We start from the raw sequence: 22,359 nt of genomic DNA, 5'->3' as shown, positions 1-22,359 counted from the left end.
ACCTTCATCCCTTTCGAATTGTTGTTGATGGTTGATTTGGTCGAATTGGTGCTGGCGCTGCGCCCGGTTGCCGACTTCTTGATTGGGTTTATCGATATCGGTCGCACCAACGCCTCCACCATTGTCGCATTGGCTTCGCATACGTCTGCTACAGGCCCGTCCTATCTCATTCCGTTGTCCACTACTTTCTTTGTTTGATGGTTTCTGTGTTGATCTCTCGAGAGGAAAGAAAAATAGAGGGATAGGGAGAGATAGGTTCATGGGTCCAAGGAGAGATGATCGGCCCGGTGCCAGACGTGATGGTGCCGCGATGGTGAATTGGTCCTCAAACATTGATGCAGAAGAGCAGTAAAGCCGAAACTCCGAGACAAAACGTATAAAGCACCAGGGATGGGGCTTCAGGGAGTGGTGGTGGTCGTAATGGTCGTAGTTTATGGAGGAAGCGAAATTGGTGATTCACAATTCGGTATATTCCTCAGTTGGTCTATAGATACACAGCCATGTCAGTAAGGTCAATTGCTTCATAGCGGTGGGAATTGGTAGTCTGAATAGATGATTACTTACCGATAACCACCATCTCGGCTTTCGTGTCCAGGATCACCATTCTTAGGCGAGTAGTCGTTTGAAAGAATGCTATTGGTTGACTGCATGGTGATGATACTTGTGTGTCGAAATGGAAGATTTGGTCTTCAAGGTTGATGTATAGAAGAAGAAGAAGAGTCGATAATGGTGTTGCCGTTTGGTAGATGGACAGCAGTACGGTAGCTTTGACTTGTTGTATTTGTTTCTGGATCTCTAAGTGCTCTTCTTGTAGGAACTTTATATATTTATTTATATATACACATTTCATGGTTGAACCTCCAAGCTCTGGACCTCCAGTCCCAGATCAACGCACAGAGAAGAGGGCGCCGGCAAGGACCATGGCACATGCGTGGGACTTGTTAACCTGCTTCTCTGGCCAAGTCAGACTCAGGCACGCGCACTGAGCGATGAATGCTCACACAAAGGGAGCCCCGGACGGCGACCGTAAATGGAGGGCAACTTCTTCTCGACTTGACCCTGTTTATGGTGGGCCAGACCAATCAGGCCTCTTACGAACAGGCCCGCTTCACTTTCCGGCGTCTCAAGCAGGAGTCCGCCTTCACAAGTATTTCCTTTTTTGCTGACCATGACGTGAGCAGGTTGACTTCGTGTAGTGCGTAGCGTGTAGGGAAGAGGTAGCGACAATGTTGAAAGTACAGCGTTGGGACGAGTATCTAGTGACTGACGAGTTGGTTGGGGGATGTAAACGCGCCTCACGAATTGATACGACAGCATCACCAGTCACAGCCATCCATCATCATCATTAACTACCATCCTTGTCTACCACTCTTGAGCCTTGCCACATCCCGCAACGCCCCTAACCACAACTGCCTACCAATTACTACTGTGTACACATTCTACCGGGTAGATACAATAGTAACCCATACCATACCTTCTGGAACATCGCTGTGACGTGAAGCTCGGATGCGGCTGTGCTTCCGCGCCCAAAGCGTTTGTTCGGCCACAGTGGCTCTTCAGACGTGGCTAATGGATGGATAGGCCAGGAAATGGGCCGGCCGAGCAAAGTAATTTGCCCTGTCTCATTGTAGACCACAACAATTACCTACTCACACGGTACTAGGTAGTAACTAGTGACTGTCTGTCCTTCTGGAAAGAGGTCATAGATCATGGACGTGTCAGACTGCAAGGACATACCATAGCCGACGAGACTTTGTGGATAGAGCCGCCGCTCGCCTATCATTCCGTGCGACTTTTGTTCAGTTATGACGCTCTGTTTCATCCCTTTTCAGTCCCAACAACTGTAAGCACATGTGTACGCGAAACAATGGCATCTGAGAGGTGCAATTCATACACACCACGCCCTCTCATCTAGTAACCCATTTGCCCGCTGCGCCCCCGACGCCCTCTCTCCCGTTACACAAGCAACAACAATACCTGACCGCTAGACTATCTGTGAACTGAGATCGCAGGCGAGGCACGAAACATGATGCCTTATGTCGTCCTCCTAAACATCTATTTGCCGTGCCGTGTGTTTTTCAGCACCGCCCTCATCCTGCTCCTCCGTCGAATCAAGATGATGCAAATGACACGACTGAAAGCTCTGCTCACCCCAATATTGCTTTCCCCTCCTATGAACTGATCGTGAGGCTTCAAGACGTCCTCCAGGAAGGGAGCGAGCGTCCTCCAGAGGATGAACGCGTCAAGGGGCTGCGTAACCATTATTCCTGAGTCACAGGACTGACCGAGTGATGAGTCCCTTTGCCCTCCTTCGTCCAGTGTCTAGGCAGATGTCTGCTTCGTATTTCGCGATTAATTGCATTATTCACCTAATCGAGATTTACTTTCTCTAACGGTGGCCTGTGATTGCAATGACTGTCTGGGTTTCCACAATTCAGTGGTCCGCCCGACCGCAGCTGGCGATCTCAACTTCAACCGCCTCCAAGCAATCTGAGCTTTTTCAGCCCTGACGTCTCAGGTCAAGCTTGGTGGGCCCTCTATCCGCCCGTGACGCGAGATTGCCCTAACACTGTCGTGTCGCTGCCAGGACCCGGAAGTACCCGCCTACGCCGCCGTCCAGACTGGCTTCACACAGTCTGCCACAAAGAAGGGACAAGCAAGCAGCCCTCCAGCTGGAGGAGCTGAGAGAGATTACTAATGCCTGGAAGCACATGATCTGGGTGCGGTATTGACGTGGCTCTACTGGTAATTACTACACATATGCACTTCTCCTTTGCTGTCGTGGCTGGTGCGTCGAACGTCATGTTAAGCTTAATGTTCCATTCAGGGTCCCGGCGTGGGCGCGTATCGCATTGCATCTATTTGCGGCACATGAATGCTCTCCTACCTCTACATACGGCATAGCATCAGGACGAAACGTGTACGCCTTCCCGCACGTGTTGAGAATGTGAATACAATATCACCTTCTCTATCTGGCGTTGCCTACAGCTGCCGAGCGAGTCACGTGGAATTGCATTCATCATCCTTACAGCGGTAGATGATGTAACGTACTGTGTACGTACAGTTACATGCTCTGCAACATACACTTACCGCCTTTTCCTACCGGAGATTCAGGTGAAGACTCCCGCAAGCGCCGAGGTGGCCAAGTGTTGAGACTCAATTGTGGGATGATTGGTGAGAACGGCGTCTCATGTATTGGTACGAGATACACCGTTGTTCGGTCGAGGCCACCTCTCTGGGAAGTATCTTGTGATCGTTGGAAAGCTCCAAAGCCACGGTTGGTTGATAAAGAAACTGTGTAGGTCGTTGCAATGATAATCTACGAACACTTGTGTCATATGGCGATGGAATGATCTGTGCTATTTCGAAGTGAAAAGAAATAACGACAAACTACAGAGACATCACCTGCCACGATAATCAAACAGCCCGATTTGATGCATACCTGCAAGGTCACGGTCGAAATGACTTGTACTCGCACGAAAGGTGGGATACTCGGCAACCCCAGAGACCCGCGGGAGCGGAACGGGCAGCAAGCAGCACCAACCCAGGCTCATTTTGCGGGGGAGGCAAGGGGTTAATCAATTACTAGTCGGCCCAATATCTCCTTGCACGGAGAAGAGACTGTAGTTACACACGATATGGGTACGACAAATCTCATCAAATAAATACTGTAACAACAATTCTTCTACGTGCACTTACGGAGTATGCTGTCTTTACTCACTCAATCTTTTGCAATTGCGACTGATCAACTTGTTTCCGGGGTAGACGGGATCTTCACTATCGAAAAAGGGTAAAGTCCTTAGCAGCCACTCCATGCCAATACAGCCTGCGGCGTAGGGCATGCGGTCGATGAATGGCTGGACGCAAGACAAGCAGCCAATACTCTTGCGAGATCCAACTATTCAGGAACAGATCAGTTCTAGTTCTGATAGATTAACCCCCTCGCCCGCTCTTCGTCCTTTGCCTTCGACCTTCGTCTCTTTCTTGCACTCCATCCAAAGATTTCTCGAGTAGAACCGACTCGAAGTGTTGGACGTGAAGCTGTCGCTGCAATACATTATCACCTTAGAAGATAGAATCAAGGTCTGAACGTCGAGTCTCAGGTCAGCTTTCACAATCATCATCATGCGTCTCTCCACCACTGCCGTTCTCGCCGCGCTCTGCTCAGCAGCTTTAGCTCAAAACCTCCTCGACCAGCTGCCAAAATGCGCTGTAAGTTCTCCGCCATAGGCATCTTCGTAGACGCACAAGCTCAGATAGTGTACAAAACAGCGAGACTGCTTTGGTAACAGCTTCGGTAACTGCGCGCCCCTCGATATTCCTTGCATCTGCGGGAACCAAACACGCATTGCAGCGCTCTCCTGCTGCGTCTCACAAACGTGCGAGGACAAGGACGAAGAGAGTACGTTTTTCATTCTCGCGCCCACCTTCAACCTCGAAGGCGGAGAACAATACTGATTTCTGGTGCTACTAGACACAATCAAGTTCGCTAGGGACATCTGCTCAGCGAACGGCATCACCGTGCCTACCCAAGCATCTTGCGCCGCCTCTCAGACTGGAGCTCCGTCCACGGCACCACCGAGTTCTGCCGCTACCAGCGGCGCGAGTACTGCAGCGAGCTCTGCAGCGAGCTCTGGAGCGCCCCAAAGCTCCGCTGCGACGGCTGCCACCCAGAGTCCGGGCGCTGCTCCCACGCCATTGGTAGCTAAAGGTATTGGTATGGGATTGGTCGCGGTTGCTGGTGGCCTGCTCGCTGCTTTGTAGGGTGGCATAATTGGAGACGCTGCTGCAATGGAACTTGATGGAGTTGGAGTTGCTTAATTGTACTGCAACAACTGGAAAGTATGGGTTTTCGGATTTGCGTAACAGCGGAGCCTAGGTAATTGGACATATCATGGGATTTAATTGATGCCATAATCATTTCGCAGTATGCATAACTGCCATGGTCGCGTGCCTGATGTTTGAGCGGAGCAATGGGTACCTGGAGAATGGCTCTAGCGAGGAGAAACAACCTCTCTCACTACTTCGTAAAACCAAGAAACAATAAACCGAACGAATGAATTGAAGCTGTTTGCAAATCGTGCATGTCGCTTGCTGAAGGGAAAAGAATGGGTCATGGTATCTAATAAGTTATGCAATGAGCTTTGCTAAGCGCACGGGGCGGCTGGTACTCTCATCTTCCTCGTACACACATCCCACTCTGCCTTGCTTGCCGCATCTCCGCCAAACAATACGCCCGCCGCCGCCTCCTCCCTCTTCTAACCTCCGCAAGTACACACCAATGGAACCCTGAACGATGAACGAAACTCCCTCGAGAATATAGCTGGATCTGACCATTCCCACACTCATTCCGCCATGGTCGTCAATCAATCCAATTTCAAGCGGGCAATGCCCGCAGCGTCGCCGGCGGCGCCGCTGGCCTCTCTGCGCAGCGCGAAGCTCGTGGACGAGAAGGCCATACTGCCAGCGGGTATGTAGCCTTGCAAATACTCTCTAAATATTACACTGGGGAATCCTGACGTATCATGTAGAGCTCATCGCGACCATTCTCGATTACCTCCCCGTTCCAGATATGTTCAGATTCGCACGCACGTCGAAACGCATGCAAGAAATGGTGTATGACGATACGCGATGGATACAGCGGCTGAAGGCCATGGGCTGTTGGAACGACCAGGAGGCTCGACAGCGGTTCGACGAAGCTATGAGGCGGAAGGTGGAGGCCCAGCGTTTGAAGGAGGCCGAGGACGCAAAGAAAACGGGTGTGGGTGTCAATGGCGCCGAAGGCGAACGGAGCGTAAGCACGACATTGTTCGATGCAGGATTCGAGGAGGAGATGCAGAGGAAGTCTGTCGACCGGAAGGTTAGGCCCCGAGCCTCCACGCTGGATAAGGGCTTCGATGATATGACGCTGAGCTCACCGTCAAGTGCTGTTGCGGGCACAAGACCCTTCAGTCTGGATCCGAATTTGGCGTTGAAGGTGCTTTCGCGGGTACGATCCATCCGGGGGATGGCAAGGCAGGAGTATGGGAGAATATATGGAGCGCTGGCGCCGTATTACCTTGATTTGGCGAGGTCTAGGAGCCATGCCGATCCAGTTCTGTTTCGAACGTATCGAGATCCAGAGCAGCAAGCTCACATGCTGTCCCAGCTGAAGACATTCGCCAAGAGCGATTTTGCACAGGGCTGGAGCCAGAGAGAAGAGAAGCTAGACACGATGATCGGAGTGTTTGAAAACGCAGTATTGCGGGAATTCGAACAGGGATACGAACAAAAGGATTACGATGGCAAGATGAAGAGATATGCTCATGTTCTTGTGAGCCTGAATGGCGGCTCCGCTGGAATTGATTTCTACATTCACAACCACCACTTGATGACGGACAAGGAAAAGCTTGGAAACCCTGCTGACTGTCTGCGACAAGCTGGCTCAAGCGGCATCACTCTCACTCCCTCCCATGAATACTTTCGAGGTCTTGCAATTGCGCTAAATGAGGAGGCCGCCATCATTGACCGTGTTTTCCCATCGACCGTGGACGTCCTACTCCCCTTCCTTGAACGAGTAGGCGAGGATATCATTTCCGAGTACATCACATTATTGTTTGATGAGGCACACGATGCAAATCTAGAAGCATATCTTAAAGCCGTTTCGGGGGTGTATGAGCAAGCTCTTCAGCTGGCCGTTTCCCTTCACTCCACGAAAGGTTCGAAGGCCAATTTCAAAGACGAGGCAATGCGAATCATATCGCAATGTTTCGAGCCGCATATCGACCTGTATCTCCAGGAAGAACTAGACTTCTTCAAGAACAAATCGGCGGCAGAGGTTGATGCGTGGGAGAAACGTTTGACCGAAGAAGAACAGTCGCAGGAGACGTTTTACATGTCCAACATCAACCGGCAAGCGGCAAAACGTGACTTCCTCACTTCTTTCAAGAAGGTTGTGATGATGCCAGTCAACGTGCTGCCCACGATAGGCGGATCTAGCTCAAGTAAGCCTACGACCAGCGTGCCTGCCATAACTGGCGATAATTTAGCTGTCACACCAAGATCTGGCACTCCAGTACCTGGTGATGGATCAGTCTCTCCAAGACTTCCAGAGGCTCCAACCAGTGAGTTGGCTGCCAAAGCGGCCATCATGAACTCGCGATTAGAAGGGATCCGTTCTCTCTTCAGTATTGAGGTCGCTCTTAACTTGATTCATACCGCCAAGTCTAGCCTTGAGCGCGCCGCAAAGTTCGTGAGACTGGGGGATCAGTCCGGCGAGGAGTCGAAAGAGCAATGTGAAAACATCTTCATCAGTCTATTGCAGATTCTCGGAGGTCGACATATCAAACCAGGCTTTGACAAGGCGGTCAACCACCTGGCTGAGTACAAACCCCGAGAGGTAGCCGATCATAGCCAACAGGGCGTTGCGCCTCTGGTGGCCTTTCTTGAACTCGTGAATGTTGGTGATTTGATCCAGCAGATGGTGGAGGTGTTCTACCTGCAAGAACTGGTTGCTGCAAGTCTTACTGACCGGGACGACTTTCTCAGCCCCGCTTGCAAGGAGAAGAAGCGATTCGAGCAAATGCTCGATGAGCGAGTCGCGGCAGGACTGAACAAGGGCATAGATGTGCTCATGGATGAGGTCGAGTACTTATGTGGCGCCACTCAGGCACCCACAGATTTCAACCCGATCGGAGGGGCGATAGATATCGGACCCAGTCAGACGGCTAAGAAGATTGTGGACATGGTCGCTTCTCATACCAGTATGTTGGTTGGTAGCACAGACAAAAATGTGCTGGACGTTTTCAATCAAGAGGTCGGAGTGCGACTGTTTACTGCGCTCTGCAAGCACCTAAAACGACAAAGAATCAGCGTTGATGGTGCTATCATGCTAATCAGGTAAGCCGGCCTTGATCAATTCATTGTCTTCTGTTGCATGCTAATCTCTCCAACCAGTGACATGAATGCGTACAATGCGTACATACAGTCGCTGCGGAACAAGTCGTTGTCGCAGTACTTTGCTGCGCTGAGGGAGCTGTCACAGATCTATCTGATTGATCCGAACCATGCAAAGGAGATTGCAACGATCATTGCAGACTCGGATCGGTACCACGGCATCTTCAGGGCGGAAGAGGTGTACGAGTATGCGGAGCGCAGGGCTGATTGGTATCAGATTAAGTCGGCTGTTGAGAAGCAGATGTATGGAGTTGGCTGCGTCATGATGTAGATGAATGTATAACGAAACATAACGATACTATACTGCCCCGTACGTGGGGAGTGTATAAACTATAGATCTACAAACCACTGCCACTGCCACTGCCATTTCTATAGGTTAAACTCATGCATCAACGTATTTGATTGGGACTTTGCCCTTTGTACACACTGTACTCCGTACTCGGTACCTAGGTACGGAGTACAGTATTATGGATTTCCCCGGATCGTCCACCCAGCACCCAGCCAGGTCGCAGCCCAGCCCAGCCACCCCAAAATCTATGGAAAGGGCTAGACTGGAGGGAACCGAGCTAATCCCGGCTTGTTCCTGGTTGGTCCTGGTTGGTCCGCCGCAGCGTCACCTCCGGGCGTCGTCCCATCCACCTTAAGCCGACCTACTAACCTACTAACCTAGTTAACCTAACCTCTCTGCTCTCTCTACCTACTACTACTCTCTCTCTCTTCCTTAACAAACCATCCCATAACCATCCGTCACTTTATCCATTACAACCAACCTACATAAACAGCTTCCACCACCCCCACCTCTGTCGCATTTGCTGCGCATTCCCGCAATCATCGCAATTCTGTTTGGACCTTCAACTGTCAAGCAATCCGCTCGCTTGAGTCTTGTACCTTACAAAGAGCCCTGCCTGCCCCCACTAGAAGAACTACCGTTTTGAGACACCATCTGATCACTGTTCGCTGGCGCCCGCTGGCGCTCTTCCAAGTTCATCACAACTTCACACAAGGCGCTTCCGCCGCAACGCGACCTCCAGTCTATTCCGCTATCTCTATAATTTCCAACTTCCGCTACTTTTGAGGAAATCACTTTGGTGATCAACAAACAGCTTTATCCTCACAGCGGAGCTCAAAGGTTTCACCCGATATGGCTCGTGAGTATACCCATCTCAGAACAATCTTGCATTCGAGCTTCGCTGACATCCTGACCGTAAAGCTCTCCCTCAGGAAGTCGAGGCATCGTATGCCGCCATCATTGACAGCATCCTCGCCGCGAGCGATCTGACCACCATATCCGCCAAGCGCGTCCGCAAGGGTCTCCAGGAACGGGTTGACTATGATATATCGCACCAAAAGGTACGCTTCTAGCGCTTCGGAAATGTCCAAGGTTAAATGCGCACACAATGCTGACTTTGTGCGCTACTACAGGATGCAGTCAACGCGCTCATCATGACGCGCTTCGACAAGGTCAATTTCGAGCGCAACGGCGGAGCGAATCCCGCGGAACCAGTCCCCACGGTCGAGACCAATGGTGCCGCAGAGTCCAATGGCTCGGTCTCGAAGAAGCGCACACCCGACGACGACTCACAGCTGGACGAGCGGCAACAATCCCCACCGAAGAAGAAGCAAAAGCAAGCCAAGTCGGCGGAGGATGAGGATGCCAAGTATGCGGCCAAATTGCAGGCGGAGTTCAACGCCGCGTCGCGGGCCAGATCTACACGCGGTGGGAACACGAAGAAGAAGGCACCTGTGGTCAAGAAGAAAGGCGAGAAGAAAAAGAAGAAGAGTGCGAACAAGGTCAAGGATGAAGACGATAGTGACATCGATTCCGGCAGCGGCGCGGAGAAGAAAGAGGTTAAGCGGACTGGAGGATTCCATGTACGTCTACACCATTCTGTGCGCAACGACTTGTATGCTGACTCCTACACAGAAAGCCATGGTTTTGTCGCCGCCATTATCAGAACTCCTGGGCGAAACAGTGGTATGTCAATCGATTGGGCAATGCTGCTCTATCACCAAAGCTTTTATACTGACTTTGCCTACAGCTATCAAGACCACAGACCGTGAAGAAGATTTGGGAGTATGTCAAGGCACGAGACCTCCAAGATCCCAATGACAAGCGCCAAATCCGCTGCGATGATGCCATGCGAGCCGTCTTCAAACAGGATCGCGTTCACATGTTCACCATGAACAAGATCCTAAACCAGAATCTGTATGCACAGGATGAATAGGCGACCCTGACGGCAGCATATTGCAGATTTCCGCATCACTTCGACCTAACACCAACACCATTGACGATTTCCCAGATATTTTCTTGCATCAACTCATTTACAAAAGGGCGGAGGAGTTCTCATATGATTGGATTTTTGCATTTCCCTCCCATTTATCTCCTCCATGTTTGCTGCGGCTAAACATGGATCTATGGCTCGCTGTCGACCCAAATATCACGGCTCCCCTCCCAGGTTGCTCTCCAGGGTGTCTCGTCACTATCTCCCACCCACATCCTCGACTTCTGCCTCTCTGTACCACCCTCTCCTCATTCCTTATATCTCTAGCATGGCGATTTCAGGAGTTTTCTGTTTTCCCACCCATATTTCCTGGCTCCCTTCTTACTATTTTCGTCCATACTACGAATCCGTCCGTAGAAACCTCAGTTCCGTCTTCTCCACTCCGTAGAACGGCGAATTGGGAGGAAATGTTAATGTTTGGACCTTTTTCTTTTCTCATGATCCGCGGCGCTCTCCTTTGGGCTGGATCATGTTATTTTGGGTTTTTCCTCGGTTTGGCTGGGTATTCATTCATATTTTCCACGGGGACGCTGGAGGTGGATGTGGCGGCGGAAATAAAGGAGGAGAGAGAGAGAAGAGGCATTGAATGAGGAAACAATATGCGAAGCACAAGGCAATCAATCTCTGCTGTCTCGCTGCCGGACACGCATCTCTACGAAAGGGAAAGAGTAGAAACAGAGCACAGTCGGCCAACGACTTGATTCTCTAACCAAAAGAATGCGCGCCGACGATATTTACAATCAAGTAGTAAGAAAACTCAACAATATATACCCTACATATAAAAGCTTGATTCTCCTTTGTTTTTGTGCCTGTCGTCATGTGAGATCGTGATGTGCGATGGGTGAATGTTTGCTTTCCTTCTTTTATGGGTTTGCTGAGACGTCGACGGCGGGATCTTGCTATGTCGGCAAGGTGTGCAAAGCTTTGCTGTGAAGATTCAGAGAGATGGGAGTGGTTCCAGTGTGCTACGGACAAACAAATACAGGATGCGCTTCATGTGGCCATGCCTGTTGGTGGAATCTCAGTCACATATGGGCATTTGCACGATCGGATGATTTTAATCATTTTCTGATTATGAAGTACAGATGACATGACTGTCAACTCTGCAAGTGTACAATACCCATGGGCATGGATGCCGCGTGGGGGAAAGAAACATGCCACTCGATAAAACGAGGTATCAGATATTCCAAACCCATTACCCTTCGAATGAAAGTAAACAAAATAACTCCTTTTACCGTATGAAAACTGTATGTTGGGGGGAATAATGATTGTAATGACGACCGATCTTTTTCAGTTTTTCTTGATTATAGCCCTGCCGGTAGCTGCAGTTGGAAGTCGTCCAACTCGTCATCGAATGCACCTCCCTGGACCTGGGCGTTGAAGCTGTTCATCCATGCTTCGTCCTCGGAATCGTTGTCGCGCTGCAGAAGCATGAGGCGCATCTCATTTTCGACATCTTCAGCCGTGCGGTATGGCTGCTCCTCGACCTGGCTGTTCACCAACGTAGCCTGAGTGGAGGTGGAGCTAGAGCGAGAGAAAGGGCCCCTTGGTCTGCCAGCGACTGAACTTGCGTTTGTACTGCGCGTGGATGACGCGGTGGTGGGTCGATGCGAGGTTGCAGTGCGCGACGGAGGTCGTGTAACGTTGGAGAGGGGCTTTCGAGCCGTGTTGCTGGCACCTGCTGCACGGCCCTGTGCATAACCAATCGTGCTCCTTGAGGCTGCTGCAGCCGTAGCATTGCGTGCAGTGGACGCGCTGATGGCTGGCTTGGCGGTTCTTCTGCTGGGCAGGAAAGTAGTTGGTCCGCGCGACTTCGCAACTACAGTAGGGGCGGCGAAGCGTGGCTTAGAAACTGGGGAAAGTGCTGCAGCAGCAGATCTCGCCTTGATTGTCGACGGCGCCGTCGCTCTCATTTTGGGGAGCTCTGCCTTTGGGACTGCCTTCTTTGGTGACTCGATTCCAAGATATCTCCTAGCTTCAGCATCGTCCTTGGCTGTCATTTCCTCAAAGAGTTTATCGAACTCGTCGCTCGCCTTCTTTTGCTCCCTGACGAGGTCTTCATCAACCTCGCATTGGCCACCACCCGGTACATCCTCATAGCAGCTGTTGGCGATCCGCACCTTGCGTGTACCTTTCTTTCCGGTGAGCCGAGGAAAGTCCCAATCGATCGGTGGCATATCGTCGTCGAAGGTCTCTGGAAGGGGGATCTCTTTCGGTGGCATATACTCGACCTCAGGTACATCATCCTGCTCTTCAGGCTTTGCCTGCTCTTGGAGAACCTTGACTTTCGGACGATGGAGACGTGGACTGATCCTCTGAGTCTTTCCGGATGCTGAGAGCGGAGCGGGTGTCTTGAAAGCTTGACCTTTGGCATTTGTGGTCTTCATGCCCAAAGGAGCTCGATTGCGAGGCCCTGCATGTTATATATTAGTGGATGTTTTTGCTCCCTCGTAGCGTTGGGCGTACCAGCAGGAGTAACGAAGGCATTGCTGTCCAATTTTCCGCCTTTAGAAGTCGTCTTCAATAGATTTTCATTTCCCTTCCCTCTGGTCTGCAAGATCGATTTTCCAGCCTTAAAGGTGGCATTCTCGTCATTGAGTGGAACTTTAAAGGGCGTCTTGGGAGCTTTGTGTCCAGGTGTTTTGGAGTGGAATCCCTTCATGCCGGCATTGAGCGCCTTTCCGGCAGGTCCAGCCTGAAGATTGCGCACCACATTCTCCTGGTCGTTTGCTGCGAGTGTTGCCATAACGGTTGTTACATTTGGTGCTGTGATTGATGATGCGTACTATGGTCGTCGGATCGTTTGTTTACCCGTTGCTATGCGGATCGACGCGGAGGCCGGAGTTTCAGTTTTGCCTACAGGCTTGGCAAAGACAGGGGCCGCGACCGCCGCATTAGATCTATCTGGTATCAGGCTTCTGACAACAGAACATCAGCATTTCGCAGACACGTACGCCGCCTAATACCTTACGAAGTACCCCCTCCAAACTTCAGCTTACTTCCTAAGAGCAACAAACCACCTCGTCAACCCCAACCTATCAATCATTATGGATCAGATCAAGAACGTAAGGAGTCCTACCTACCCCGCCGTGGTCCCTGATTCCGGCAAATATCTTGTGTTTGGGCGATGCCTTCCAGAATACAGCGAAAACGCCACATTTTTATACTTTTGATTGCTCAAGCTGACTTAGATCGGTTTCATAGAAAATGGCTGCCCTCAGGGCCGAGGCCGATGAGTCTGCCGCCCGTGCCGATGAGTTCAAGGCCAAGGTCAAGACATTGGAGACCGAGAACACACAGAAGGAGCAGGAGATCACTTCCTTGTCACACAGGAACCAAGTCCTCGAGGCTGAGGTCGAGAAGTTGGAATCGTCAGTCAAGACCTACAAGGATGAAGCTGGTGCCGGTGCTCAGGCAGGCACTCAAGCCGAGAGCCTTCAACGCAAGATTCAGGTGCTTGAGGAAGAGGCTGAGGAGTCTGACAGGACTATTCGCGAATTGAACGAGAAGTAAGTTTGACCAGCCATTACCCTTTTTCTCAGAAGGGCGAGAGCTGCGAGAATGCTAGGATCCAGGCTCACGTTCCAAATCTAGGCTCCGCCAAACCGATGTCAAGTCCGGCCACTACGAGCGCAAAGTCCAGGCCCTCGAGCAGGCCCGCGACCAATGGGAATCCAAATACGAGGAGGTCGTCAAGAAGTACGACGACAGCCAGAAGCAGCTCCAGGAGCTTCTCGGTGAGCTTGGTAACATCTGATCATCGAGTGTCTGTCATTTTTCCGGGCCCGGAACGACCTGGTTAAGGAGCAGCAGGGTAGAGCAGAGCATCGGATAGTGATTTCTCGGCATGGAATGGGCCATTTCCTTGCGCTGGCTGAGCTTTGCAAGTGCTTGAAAATGGTGGTAGGGCGGTGTGGACACGGTTAATTTGTACGCTTTAGATTCTCTCAAAGCGTGACAATAGAATGTTGGCAGTTTCCCCCTCACTAGTAGCACGTCCTGGCGATATGCTTTCACCTTCAATATGGCGAAGTACGTTGGAGCACTACCTAGTCACTTTATATCATGCTCCATAGCGTGTATTTGTGCCTTCACACATAATAAGATTGAAATTCCCCCTTATCCTCAACCACCTGGTCGACCCAGACCCTTGCATTGGCCAAAACATGGGTATAAAACTTATTTCGCCTTCCTTGCCTGCGCTTGCGCCCGCTTCTTAGAACCTTGCTTCATCCGTGTTACCTGTGGGTTTGAATTGTAAGCTTGTGAACTTTTGGATGTAGAAATGGCTGGTGGTGTTCGCCGTTCTTCATGAGATATAATTCGTGAGAAGTGGCGGAGCTATTGGAGACTGTCTTTGCCAACAAAAGCTTCGCGAACATTTCGGGAGGCAGTCGAAAATCCAGTGATTCTGTGCATATACGTACTTTTCTTTCTGCCTTCGACTCGTACCTAAACTTCTTCTTTTTCTTCTTCGGCCTATCCGCATTTGGGTTCTCTTTCGCCCATGGTTTCTTCTTCTTTCCACCACTACTCGCTTCTGTATCCTTCTCATTCACCTGAACAACCTCCTGCTCATCCGAGGATTCGTCGTCCCCAACCTTCTCGAATCCGTCCTTTGAGATCCCCACACTTTCAATTGTGACAGTCGTATACTTGTCTTCATCGATATACTCGTCTTCGCGATTGATCGGTTCTGGCGCTACGTCTTCGAATCCGGCAAATTCTTCGTCGCTATCGTTCCCATCGGCATCATCGTCAACGTCGCCAATAGCACCTCTCAATTGGGCATTGACTTGTTCAACATGCTCCTCGCGTTGCTCTTTTCGTTGTTGTCGCAACTGTATACAACAGATGGATCAGCAATTGACCGATGTGCAGGCTGGTGATGTTGCAGAGCACCCTTCATAAACGACGTGATAGCAGCAAAATGGGAGGCATACCTCTCTCCGAAACTTCAGCTTCTCTTCTTTCTCCTTCTTGGCAGCTTCTTCTTGAGCATGCTTTATCCGTGCCTGCTTGCGCTTGTGAAAGCCTGTCAGGTATTCTTCGCGCGCGGCATAATCGAACGTGATCTCTTCGGGAGCGGGCTCTCTAGCGAATTTGCGTTTCTTCGAAGGTGGAGGCATTTTTCTAACACTGCAATGAAAGCACTGAGCAAAAATTTATGGGAGTTCTGTGAGCTGCGTGCCAACAGCTAAATTACGACCAGCAACAAGACGTTGGATGTCGAGGTGCATGGAAATTTTGGCGGGGATCGGGGAAGATTTCGCCGACGAGTTGTGGCTAGTGAAATTGGTGGCTTGGTACCTATCTCTACACAAATAAAAAGAAGGCGGTCAGGACTCAGGAGAGCGAGAGCCAGGCCAGACGTGCCAGACGTGCCAGACTGCCAGGGTCCAGTAGCCCCATTCCCATGTCCCGTTCAGTTCCTCGCGTGTCGTACTCGCAAGGCCAGGTATTATTTGCCTTGGGGTCCTTGGAAAGCTTAGTGGGACCAAATGTCAACTTAGCGTCCTTCTCTTCCATCTAAATTTAGTCGTTGATTGGCCTAAGCTTCTCAACGTGGCCGCTGCTGTTACTGCATAAGGTATCGTCCGATCTCTCCTCATCTCGCGAACATTTGTTCTCCCATCGTCAATCGTACTGTTAGCGGAATTCAGGATTTGGAAGGTTGATCGAGAAGTTGGAAAGGCCATCTCCCTCCATATAGTCTACCAATTCGCTAGCTGAAGAATGCTTTATGTCTAGATGTAAAGGAAAGTCCCGCTTTCAACCCACAATACTTTTTCTCCAAGCAAGGGATTCTAGATGTCGAATGGCTCTGTTGCTTATACAAAGAGCTGCATCTACATTCTTAAGACCGGCTTCACCAAAGATTGCCAGGATCACAAGACCAAGATATGCATGGTAGATGTCTGGAGGTGCTCCAGGTACCTTTCCAAATCCTCCCACTATATGTTGGGTTTTGTCGAGCAGCCAGCGCCGAATTGCTTTCTTGTCTAGAAGATCGAGGTGTCCGAGAACTTTCAAAGGCGCGCCTACCCAATAAGCATAGCACGTATCACCAATCTTGTTACATCGCCCGTTGACACCAATCCATTGCAGCTCGAAGTGAGAGGTTGGCTGTGTACGGACTGCTTGTTCGCCTGTCGCTGAAGGGTAGCTCTTGAGTTTAACGAAGGAGTGTGCATCGTGACAGGTAGCAGCCGAGTCGGTTTCGTCCCCCCGTGTGTCGAACGCATCTTCTTCGTCGATGGTCAATGTTTGTCGAGCAGCGAGCCAATGCAACGTCTGGGGTAGGTTCGTTAATCCGCGGATCTTATTGTCCGGGGTCTGATGGGCTGCGAGAGGTAGGCGATCTACAAGGTAGAGAGCATTTATTGCGCAGGAGGCAAACCCGGCATGTGCCTCGTGGAAGGCTGCTTCGCTGATGCCTCCATCGTAAGTTTCTGACGCTTGTATGCATCTTACAAACTGGTCGACGTTGATATCTGGGATCCCGTCTATGGGACCCTCCACCGTGCCCCTCAATATCCATCTGATTCCTGTTACCATATAACCGAATCTGGTGTCATTACCACCCTCAATTCGTCCATTTACTCCAATCGTCTCCCCAAAACTGCCGTCTGGCCTCTGCAGCTTAGTGAGCCAGGCGAGAATCTCGGGCCTCTTCACTTGTGCCAGATCATCTCCAAGTAAGATCAGGATCAGGAGCGCAAAGAACGTGCCTGGCACGTGAGCTGGATCCCAGATGGCATTATCATCATTCCGCGAAGAGCCAAAGTCGGTCGCGGGAGACGGTCGAAAACACCCGTTGGGAAGCTGGCACGCATACACCCATTCAATAAAGCCTTCTCGTTCTTCTGGTGACAGTGCTCCGTCCAAGTCGCCAAGAATGTCTTCAGCAGAAAGGATAAAGAAAGCAAGAGTCATGCGCATGGAATCATTGCCGGTGTAGTGATGAGGGAGAAACGTCTTCAAATTTCGGCGCCAGTATCTGATGTGTTTTGCATACTCCAAGTTGGCACCTTCATCAACTGGAACAGCCTGGGCGGAGGCCATGCTTTGCTGGTGGGGGGTGATTTTTCCCGCAATGTGTCAATCCCTAATGAATATTCTGTACACGGCGGATTGTAAGGGGATGATGTATGGTATACTGTAAGCAGTATGTGTGCTCCGATGTTCCGTGGTCAATCAATTGTGGCTGAGCACCTAGGTACGTACATACGTCTTCTGTGCGGAACTGGTACGAGTACGAAGATGCGATGATGAACAAGCTTGGAAAGAAAGTGTGGAGACTTGCCAGTGACGTTAACGCCCCAAAGCGGATCAGTCATGGAGAGATAGAAACCAGGGAGCGACCCGAGCAGCGGCATGAAAGGCCTGCCAAGACTGGCCGTAACATGGATTAACATGGATCCGCCGCAGCTGAAGAAACGGGCGACCACCCCAGGCCGCGCAGCTCTGTGCAATGTCAAAAAGCCTCCTGAAGTCTCTCATATCCACTCTGCTCCCGATCTTTTCTCCTTCTTCTTCCTCGTTACGATAATTCATCTCAGTACAAAAGTGAGGCTCCTCGCGGCTGCGCCCACCATCTCATTTGTCTTCTCCAACAGCCTCCCCCTCAGCTATCCGTCAATACCGCCTATCAAAACAACACCGCCCGCCAACGTGCCACGCCTGACGACTGCATCATCACGAGGGTTTCAAACCACCCGTGTGCTTCCCCAGACTTTCCTTCGTTAACGCTCACGCTCACGCTCACTACGACTGCTACGATTTTCCTTTCGTCCCACTGCCATTCATCGATCGTTAGCCGGGAGTTCTGTTGTTGGAATTTGATACCCTAGCGATTTTACATCATGGCTTCTGGTTTCGCTGCCTCCTTCTGGTCGAGCGACTATGCGGGTGGTAAGTTTCCTTGCACCTCGCACCGTTTCAGACCCCGCTGATTCTGTCCAGGTCTTGGTGTTCTATTTGGAAAGCTTCAGCAAGGTGTTCAGGAAAACCAGCAAGTCTTGACTATTGCTCGCTTGCGCGCCGACGCCGAAGAGACGTATGGAAACAGCCTTGCAAGCATTGGGCCTGCATCTGAGCGCGTCAGCGGTGGGTTCACCAGGGACGAAGGCGCCAGTGTGCGGAAGGTCTGTTGGGCGATGCCTTTAATGGTCTCTACGACCCAGTACTAATTTACGTTTCTAGGCTTACGAAGGTGTCCGTACTGAAATGGACTCGGCAGCTGACAGTCACCGCAAAATTGCTTCCAACATTCGCGAACTTGTCGTAAATCCTTTCGGTCGCTGGTGCGAGGCGCATGCTGCGCGTGTGCAGAATTCGCAAGACGACCTCCAATCTCGCATCAAGCTCCATGACCGCCAGGCGGATGCTGTTCGCAAATTCCGTTCGCAGTATTACAACAAGTGTAGACTTGTGGAGGACTTGGAAGAGGAAGACAAACTTGCATTCCAGGACCCTCAGCATGAAGCAAATCAAAGCCCTAAAGTGAAGGTCCCAACAATCAAGATGTCTGAGCCGGAGGAGGAAGAGGAGGAGCCCATTGATCTTGGAGACGAAACGTACCAGCCCGATCAAGTCAAAAAGATTCTCACGCATATGCTGAACAGCATCAAAATTGGAGAAGTCAAGGTTCCCATTCTCGGCACGTATCAAAACTGCTCCTCTGGATCTGACCTTGTGGAGTATATCCAGAAACATATGAATGCCACCAGCGTCAGCTATGCAGAGAGGATTGGCCAGGACATGATTACCGCTGGTTTCTTACGCCTCGTGGGGAATGTCGGGAGCACGTTCGCCAACAGCTCCAGAATGAGCTACCAATGGAAGACCAAGGTCTTCCAAATCACTGGAATCCCCGAGAAGAAACAGCCCTTGGTTCGTTCGTCCACTACTATGTCACAAGAGAGCTTCTCAGTAGACTCTCCCGTTGGCACTGTTCAGGAATATCTCGCCGGATGGAACCCTCTCAACAATCAATACCCCAACGAAACTCCGTCTGAGAGACTTCGTAGGGAGGCTCGGGAAGCCGATGAGCGCTACAAGCAATCCGTGAAGAAATTAGATTCACTCCGTTGCAATCTTGAGGAGGCCATGGTTGATCATCTGAAGTTCATGGAGCGATGCGAGTTGGACAGATTGAAGGCTATCAAGGCCGTAGTCCTCGATTTCTCCGGTGCCATCAGCAACGTTATTCCAAGCTTACAGAGTACGGTCGACAATATGATGTTGTTCCAGGAGACCGTGCAGCCACTTGGAGATCTCAGGTACCTCTTGGAAAACTACAGGACTGGGCCATTCGTGCCAAAGGTTACGACCTATGAGAACTACTACAACTCTGTTGATGGTAAGCGCGTGCTTGGACAGTCAGTGCCATTTTACTGTACTAACGATCCCCAGAACAAACCTTTGGTGTTGATCTGGAGGCAAGAGCCCGATCCGATCGAAAGCGTGTCCCCGTCATCATCACTACCATCCTCACCTTCCTCGACAACCACTATCCCGACCTTGAAGGTGACGAGGCTCGACGCGGTATCTGGCTCGTAGACGTTCCCCTTGCCCAGACGCATAGCTTGCGTGCTGCCATCAATACCGGGAAAACGTTCAATCATGAGATTCTCGACAAATACGACGTTCCTATTGTTGCTGCCGTTCTCAAGTTGTACCTCCTTGAACTGCCTGGTAAGTGGCTATGTATTCTCGTCAAATCATTGACTAACAAAATTAGATTCCCTTGTCTCATCCCACGTTTACGAAATCGTCAAGACCATCTACAGCACTACTGCTACAGACGCCTCGGAAGAGACACGTGTATCCGTCATCCAATCTACTCTCGGCCAGCTCCGCCTCGCAAACATTGCCACTCTTGATGCGATCACTACCCATTTCACGCGTCTGATCGAGTTGACATCGGCGGATGACAATTACGTAGCGGCTCTAGCCACCGCATTGGCACCATGCATCTTGAGGCCTCGCCAGGAGTCAAGCTTGACTATGAACGAACGCTACAGTTACCGCTTGATCCGCGATCTCTTCACGCACAAAGATGCTATCTTTGGAGAGCTGAAGCGTGCTAGCTCTTTGACCCACTCGGCTTCCGGCGCCCAACGACCCCGGGCCATCTCCACGGACGAAAGCAACCGCCGCGCCAACTATGAGGAGCGAAACCGTGCCATTGCTGCTCAGCGGTCTCCTCGTGCTTCCTCTCCCGCGAGGGCACCAACCGGCTCTCACCGACGTGACCGTAGTCAGACGAGATTTCCGGTCAACACGAACTCTCCGACCGCAGAGAGGAAGACCGGAACCACTCGTAACTCCCTCGAAGTTCCCGGAAATGCGGAGAGTCCTGTATCAAATGATACGAATGGTGCTCTTGAAGGCGCCCAAGAGTCCGCTGCACCTTCTAGCACTCGTGTACCTCTACCAAGGAAGCATGCTGGTAGCTTGACACGAGGCAACAGGGACTCTATGGGCAGTTTGAGGGGCGAAGATAACGCACCTCGAGGAGTTCAACTAGAGGACAAGCCAATGGATGACTAGGTGCACCTTTGAGCGTTCAACTCGTCGGACAACGCATAGACACGATTCAAAGGCTGCACAGATATGATGATCCTGGTCCTTCACACATCAACATTTGCAATCAAAGAGAAATGCCTGAGAATGCCGGGCACAATCAGGCTCGCAAATTTGGCTAGAGTCGCTAAAACACTTTCTCGGCCGTACAATGGGCGTGGACGGTGCATGTAATGTCACTAAGTGTGTACGTGGGCGATGTGCCTCCAGCCTGGACAGTCCCTCTGGTAACCCTTTTCCTTTATTATACCTTATTCAGTCGGAGACGTGACCATGAATATACATCTACCTCTAACATCTTTACTCTATGCTCTTCTCGTTGCTGTTCTACTTGAGTGATGCATACATTAGCAGCTGGTGATGAATATCACATTCAGATTTATAGAAGATTCAGTTTCCTTATCATCACCGGAACAGAAAAACCACATTCTCCACCATGTACTCCATAGCTGATAGAATCAACGTGGGCTACATACGCACCAGACCTATCTGTTCAGTATGAATTACCAAGCAACAGTTCACCACGATGCCCATACCTTTCGAAAAACATCGATGATGACGACGCTCTAGATGGGGAAAATCGAAAAAATTAACGGGCCATCGAGATCCAGCGTCACATTCCGCGGTGTCATGTATTCTCGGCGCACGCACATGATCTATCCACCCATTCATTCACTCAGCGTGTGAGGCGGTGGTGTGGCGCATGGTAGGTCATTCTTATATCCATCGTGAGGTCTTGAGGACTCATAAGAGCCTGGGGCGAGTCTGATTTTGACTCATGCATGATGTACCTTGAAGAAGAAATCGAAGATTGAAAACAGGTATGTTTTATCAAAGGAAGATCGAGGAAGTTTAAAGATCGAGTTGAGGGGATGTTGTCGGGCACGTGGATGAGGCTCAGCAGGGGGCGCGTGGGGATGTTGAGTACATGGTTGGGCTTCACGTGGAGGGTGACGATGGATCGGTTTCAGCTATGATGGGGTTTTGGGCGGGGGCTTATGGGCGGTGTCAGGCTTACTGTTGTTCTTATTGTAACTTGGTCATAGGAGTACTTGTAATTGTAGTAGCAGTGCGTGTGCATACTGGCTATACCGAAGAGAAACACCATGGATACATTTCCGAGGTTTCACAAGGTTTTCCTTGTAGGTTCAATTAGGCATTATTATTGAATTTGAGTACAGCTTGGCTGCCTACATCGTACTGTCAGCATTCATTATTGTAGCGGAAGCTATACCGATGCCCTTCTGCAGACAGAAGTCGACGGGCGCTGTCCTATCAAATTGGCAGAGGCGTCTGCATGCTTATCAAGGCAACTGTTGCAGGCGGCTCTGTCGACGCGCCCTCTGGCGTTGTCGGCCGCCTGGCTTGTCGCCACAGGCGTGCTGGATAAGAGAATCCTTGGGCCTTCTAGCGTAGGACGGATGCATGCAGATAGACTGCTGTTTGGTTAGGAATATTGGGCTTCTCCTCGTTTGAGCAGGTCGAACGAGATGGGAAGACGAGCATGTCTCACTACTATTTCACTACTGCGCGAATGTGCAATATCGCATCA

General features: G+C 50.8%; 10 protein-coding genes across 10 annotated transcripts; 6 read left to right on the top strand and 4 right to left on the bottom strand.

The window, feature by feature from the left end:
- Positions 1 to 3,000: 3,000 nt before the first annotated feature.
- On the bottom strand, positions 3,001 to 3,554 carry BU24DRAFT_409152 (uncharacterized protein; the record flags this gene model as incomplete). The annotated part of the gene is made up of 3 exons (XM_033525898.1): positions 3,001 to 3,050; positions 3,091 to 3,294; positions 3,443 to 3,554. 3 exons carry the CDS (start codon positions 3,552 to 3,554, stop codon positions 3,001 to 3,003), a joined length of 366 nt encoding a protein of 121 aa, XP_033384329.1.
- A 571-nt stretch (positions 3,555 to 4,125) lies between these two features.
- On the top strand, positions 4,126 to 4,764 carry BU24DRAFT_462201 (uncharacterized protein; the record flags this gene model as incomplete). Its single annotated transcript, XM_033531972.1, has 3 exons — positions 4,126 to 4,212; positions 4,273 to 4,402; positions 4,475 to 4,764. 3 exons carry the CDS (start codon positions 4,126 to 4,128, stop codon positions 4,762 to 4,764), a joined length of 507 nt encoding a protein of 168 aa, XP_033384328.1.
- A 276-nt stretch (positions 4,765 to 5,040) lies between these two features.
- On the top strand, positions 5,041 to 8,300 carry BU24DRAFT_391324 (uncharacterized protein). The gene is made up of 3 exons (XM_033525108.1): positions 5,041 to 5,470; positions 5,532 to 7,878; positions 7,936 to 8,300. The coding sequence occupies exons 1-3, from the start codon at positions 5,356 to 5,358 to the stop codon at positions 8,204 to 8,206; spliced, it is 2,733 nt and encodes a 910-aa protein (XP_033384327.1). The 5' UTR covers positions 5,041 to 5,355; the 3' UTR covers positions 8,207 to 8,300.
- A 645-nt stretch (positions 8,301 to 8,945) lies between these two features.
- Positions 8,946 to 10,251, top strand: BU24DRAFT_189532 (SWIB-domain-containing protein). The gene is made up of 5 exons (XM_033521695.1): positions 8,946 to 9,083; positions 9,146 to 9,285; positions 9,358 to 9,807; positions 9,860 to 9,910; positions 9,975 to 10,251. Exons 1-5 carry the CDS (start codon positions 9,077 to 9,079, stop codon positions 10,158 to 10,160), a joined length of 834 nt encoding a protein of 277 aa, XP_033384326.1. The 5' UTR covers positions 8,946 to 9,076; the 3' UTR covers positions 10,161 to 10,251.
- BU24DRAFT_189539 (uncharacterized protein) lies at positions 10,170 to 10,944 on the top strand. Its single transcript, XM_033521696.1, has one exon. It carries the CDS (start codon positions 10,343 to 10,345, stop codon positions 10,805 to 10,807), a length of 465 nt encoding a protein of 154 aa, XP_033384325.1. The 5' UTR covers positions 10,170 to 10,342; the 3' UTR covers positions 10,808 to 10,944.
- A 341-nt stretch (positions 10,945 to 11,285) lies between these two features.
- On the bottom strand, positions 11,286 to 13,018 carry BU24DRAFT_450604 (uncharacterized protein). Its single transcript, XM_033531039.1, has 2 exons — positions 12,684 to 13,018; positions 11,286 to 12,630 (listed from the first exon to the last, which is right to left on the bottom strand). The coding sequence occupies exons 1-2, from the start codon at positions 12,961 to 12,963 to the stop codon at positions 11,522 to 11,524; spliced, it is 1,389 nt and encodes a 462-aa protein (XP_033384324.1). The 5' UTR covers positions 12,964 to 13,018; the 3' UTR covers positions 11,286 to 11,521.
- A 165-nt stretch (positions 13,019 to 13,183) lies between these two features.
- Positions 13,184 to 14,354, top strand: BU24DRAFT_422299 (putative tropomyosin). Its single transcript, XM_033527955.1, has 3 exons — positions 13,184 to 13,282; positions 13,422 to 13,726; positions 13,812 to 14,354. Exons 1-3 carry the CDS (start codon positions 13,265 to 13,267, stop codon positions 13,972 to 13,974), a joined length of 486 nt encoding a protein of 161 aa, XP_033384323.1. The 5' UTR covers positions 13,184 to 13,264; the 3' UTR covers positions 13,975 to 14,354.
- Positions 14,355 to 14,455: 101 nt separating this feature from the next.
- On the bottom strand, positions 14,456 to 15,346 carry BU24DRAFT_462196 (uncharacterized protein; the record flags this gene model as incomplete). Its single annotated transcript, XM_033531971.1, has 2 exons — positions 14,456 to 15,058; positions 15,161 to 15,346. The coding sequence occupies 2 exons, from the start codon at positions 15,344 to 15,346 to the stop codon at positions 14,456 to 14,458; spliced, it is 789 nt and encodes a 262-aa protein (XP_033384322.1).
- Positions 15,347 to 15,867: 521 nt separating this feature from the next.
- Positions 15,868 to 17,560, bottom strand: BU24DRAFT_189471 (geranylgeranyl transferas-like protein type i beta subunit). The gene has a single exon (XM_033521694.1). The coding sequence runs from the start codon at positions 17,280 to 17,282 to the stop codon at positions 15,990 to 15,992; it is 1,293 nt and encodes a 430-aa protein (XP_033384321.1). The 5' UTR covers positions 17,283 to 17,560; the 3' UTR covers positions 15,868 to 15,989.
- A 110-nt stretch (positions 17,561 to 17,670) lies between these two features.
- On the top strand, positions 17,671 to 21,247 carry BU24DRAFT_369922 (Rho-GTPase-activating protein 8). The gene is made up of 5 exons (XM_033524414.1): positions 17,671 to 18,131; positions 18,183 to 18,364; positions 18,423 to 19,581; positions 19,635 to 19,916; positions 19,963 to 21,247. The coding sequence occupies exons 1-5, from the start codon at positions 18,083 to 18,085 to the stop codon at positions 20,772 to 20,774; spliced, it is 2,484 nt and encodes an 827-aa protein (XP_033384320.1). The 5' UTR covers positions 17,671 to 18,082; the 3' UTR covers positions 20,775 to 21,247.
- Positions 21,248 to 22,359: the final 1,112 nt, after the last annotated feature.

Source organism: Aaosphaeria arxii, assembly GCF_010015735.1.
Source record: "Aaosphaeria arxii CBS 175.79 unplaced genomic scaffold BU24scaffold_4, whole genome shotgun sequence".
Taxonomy (NCBI): domain Eukaryota; kingdom Fungi; phylum Ascomycota; class Dothideomycetes; order Pleosporales; genus Aaosphaeria; species Aaosphaeria arxii.
This window is presented reverse-complemented; position numbering and strand designations above follow the sequence as displayed.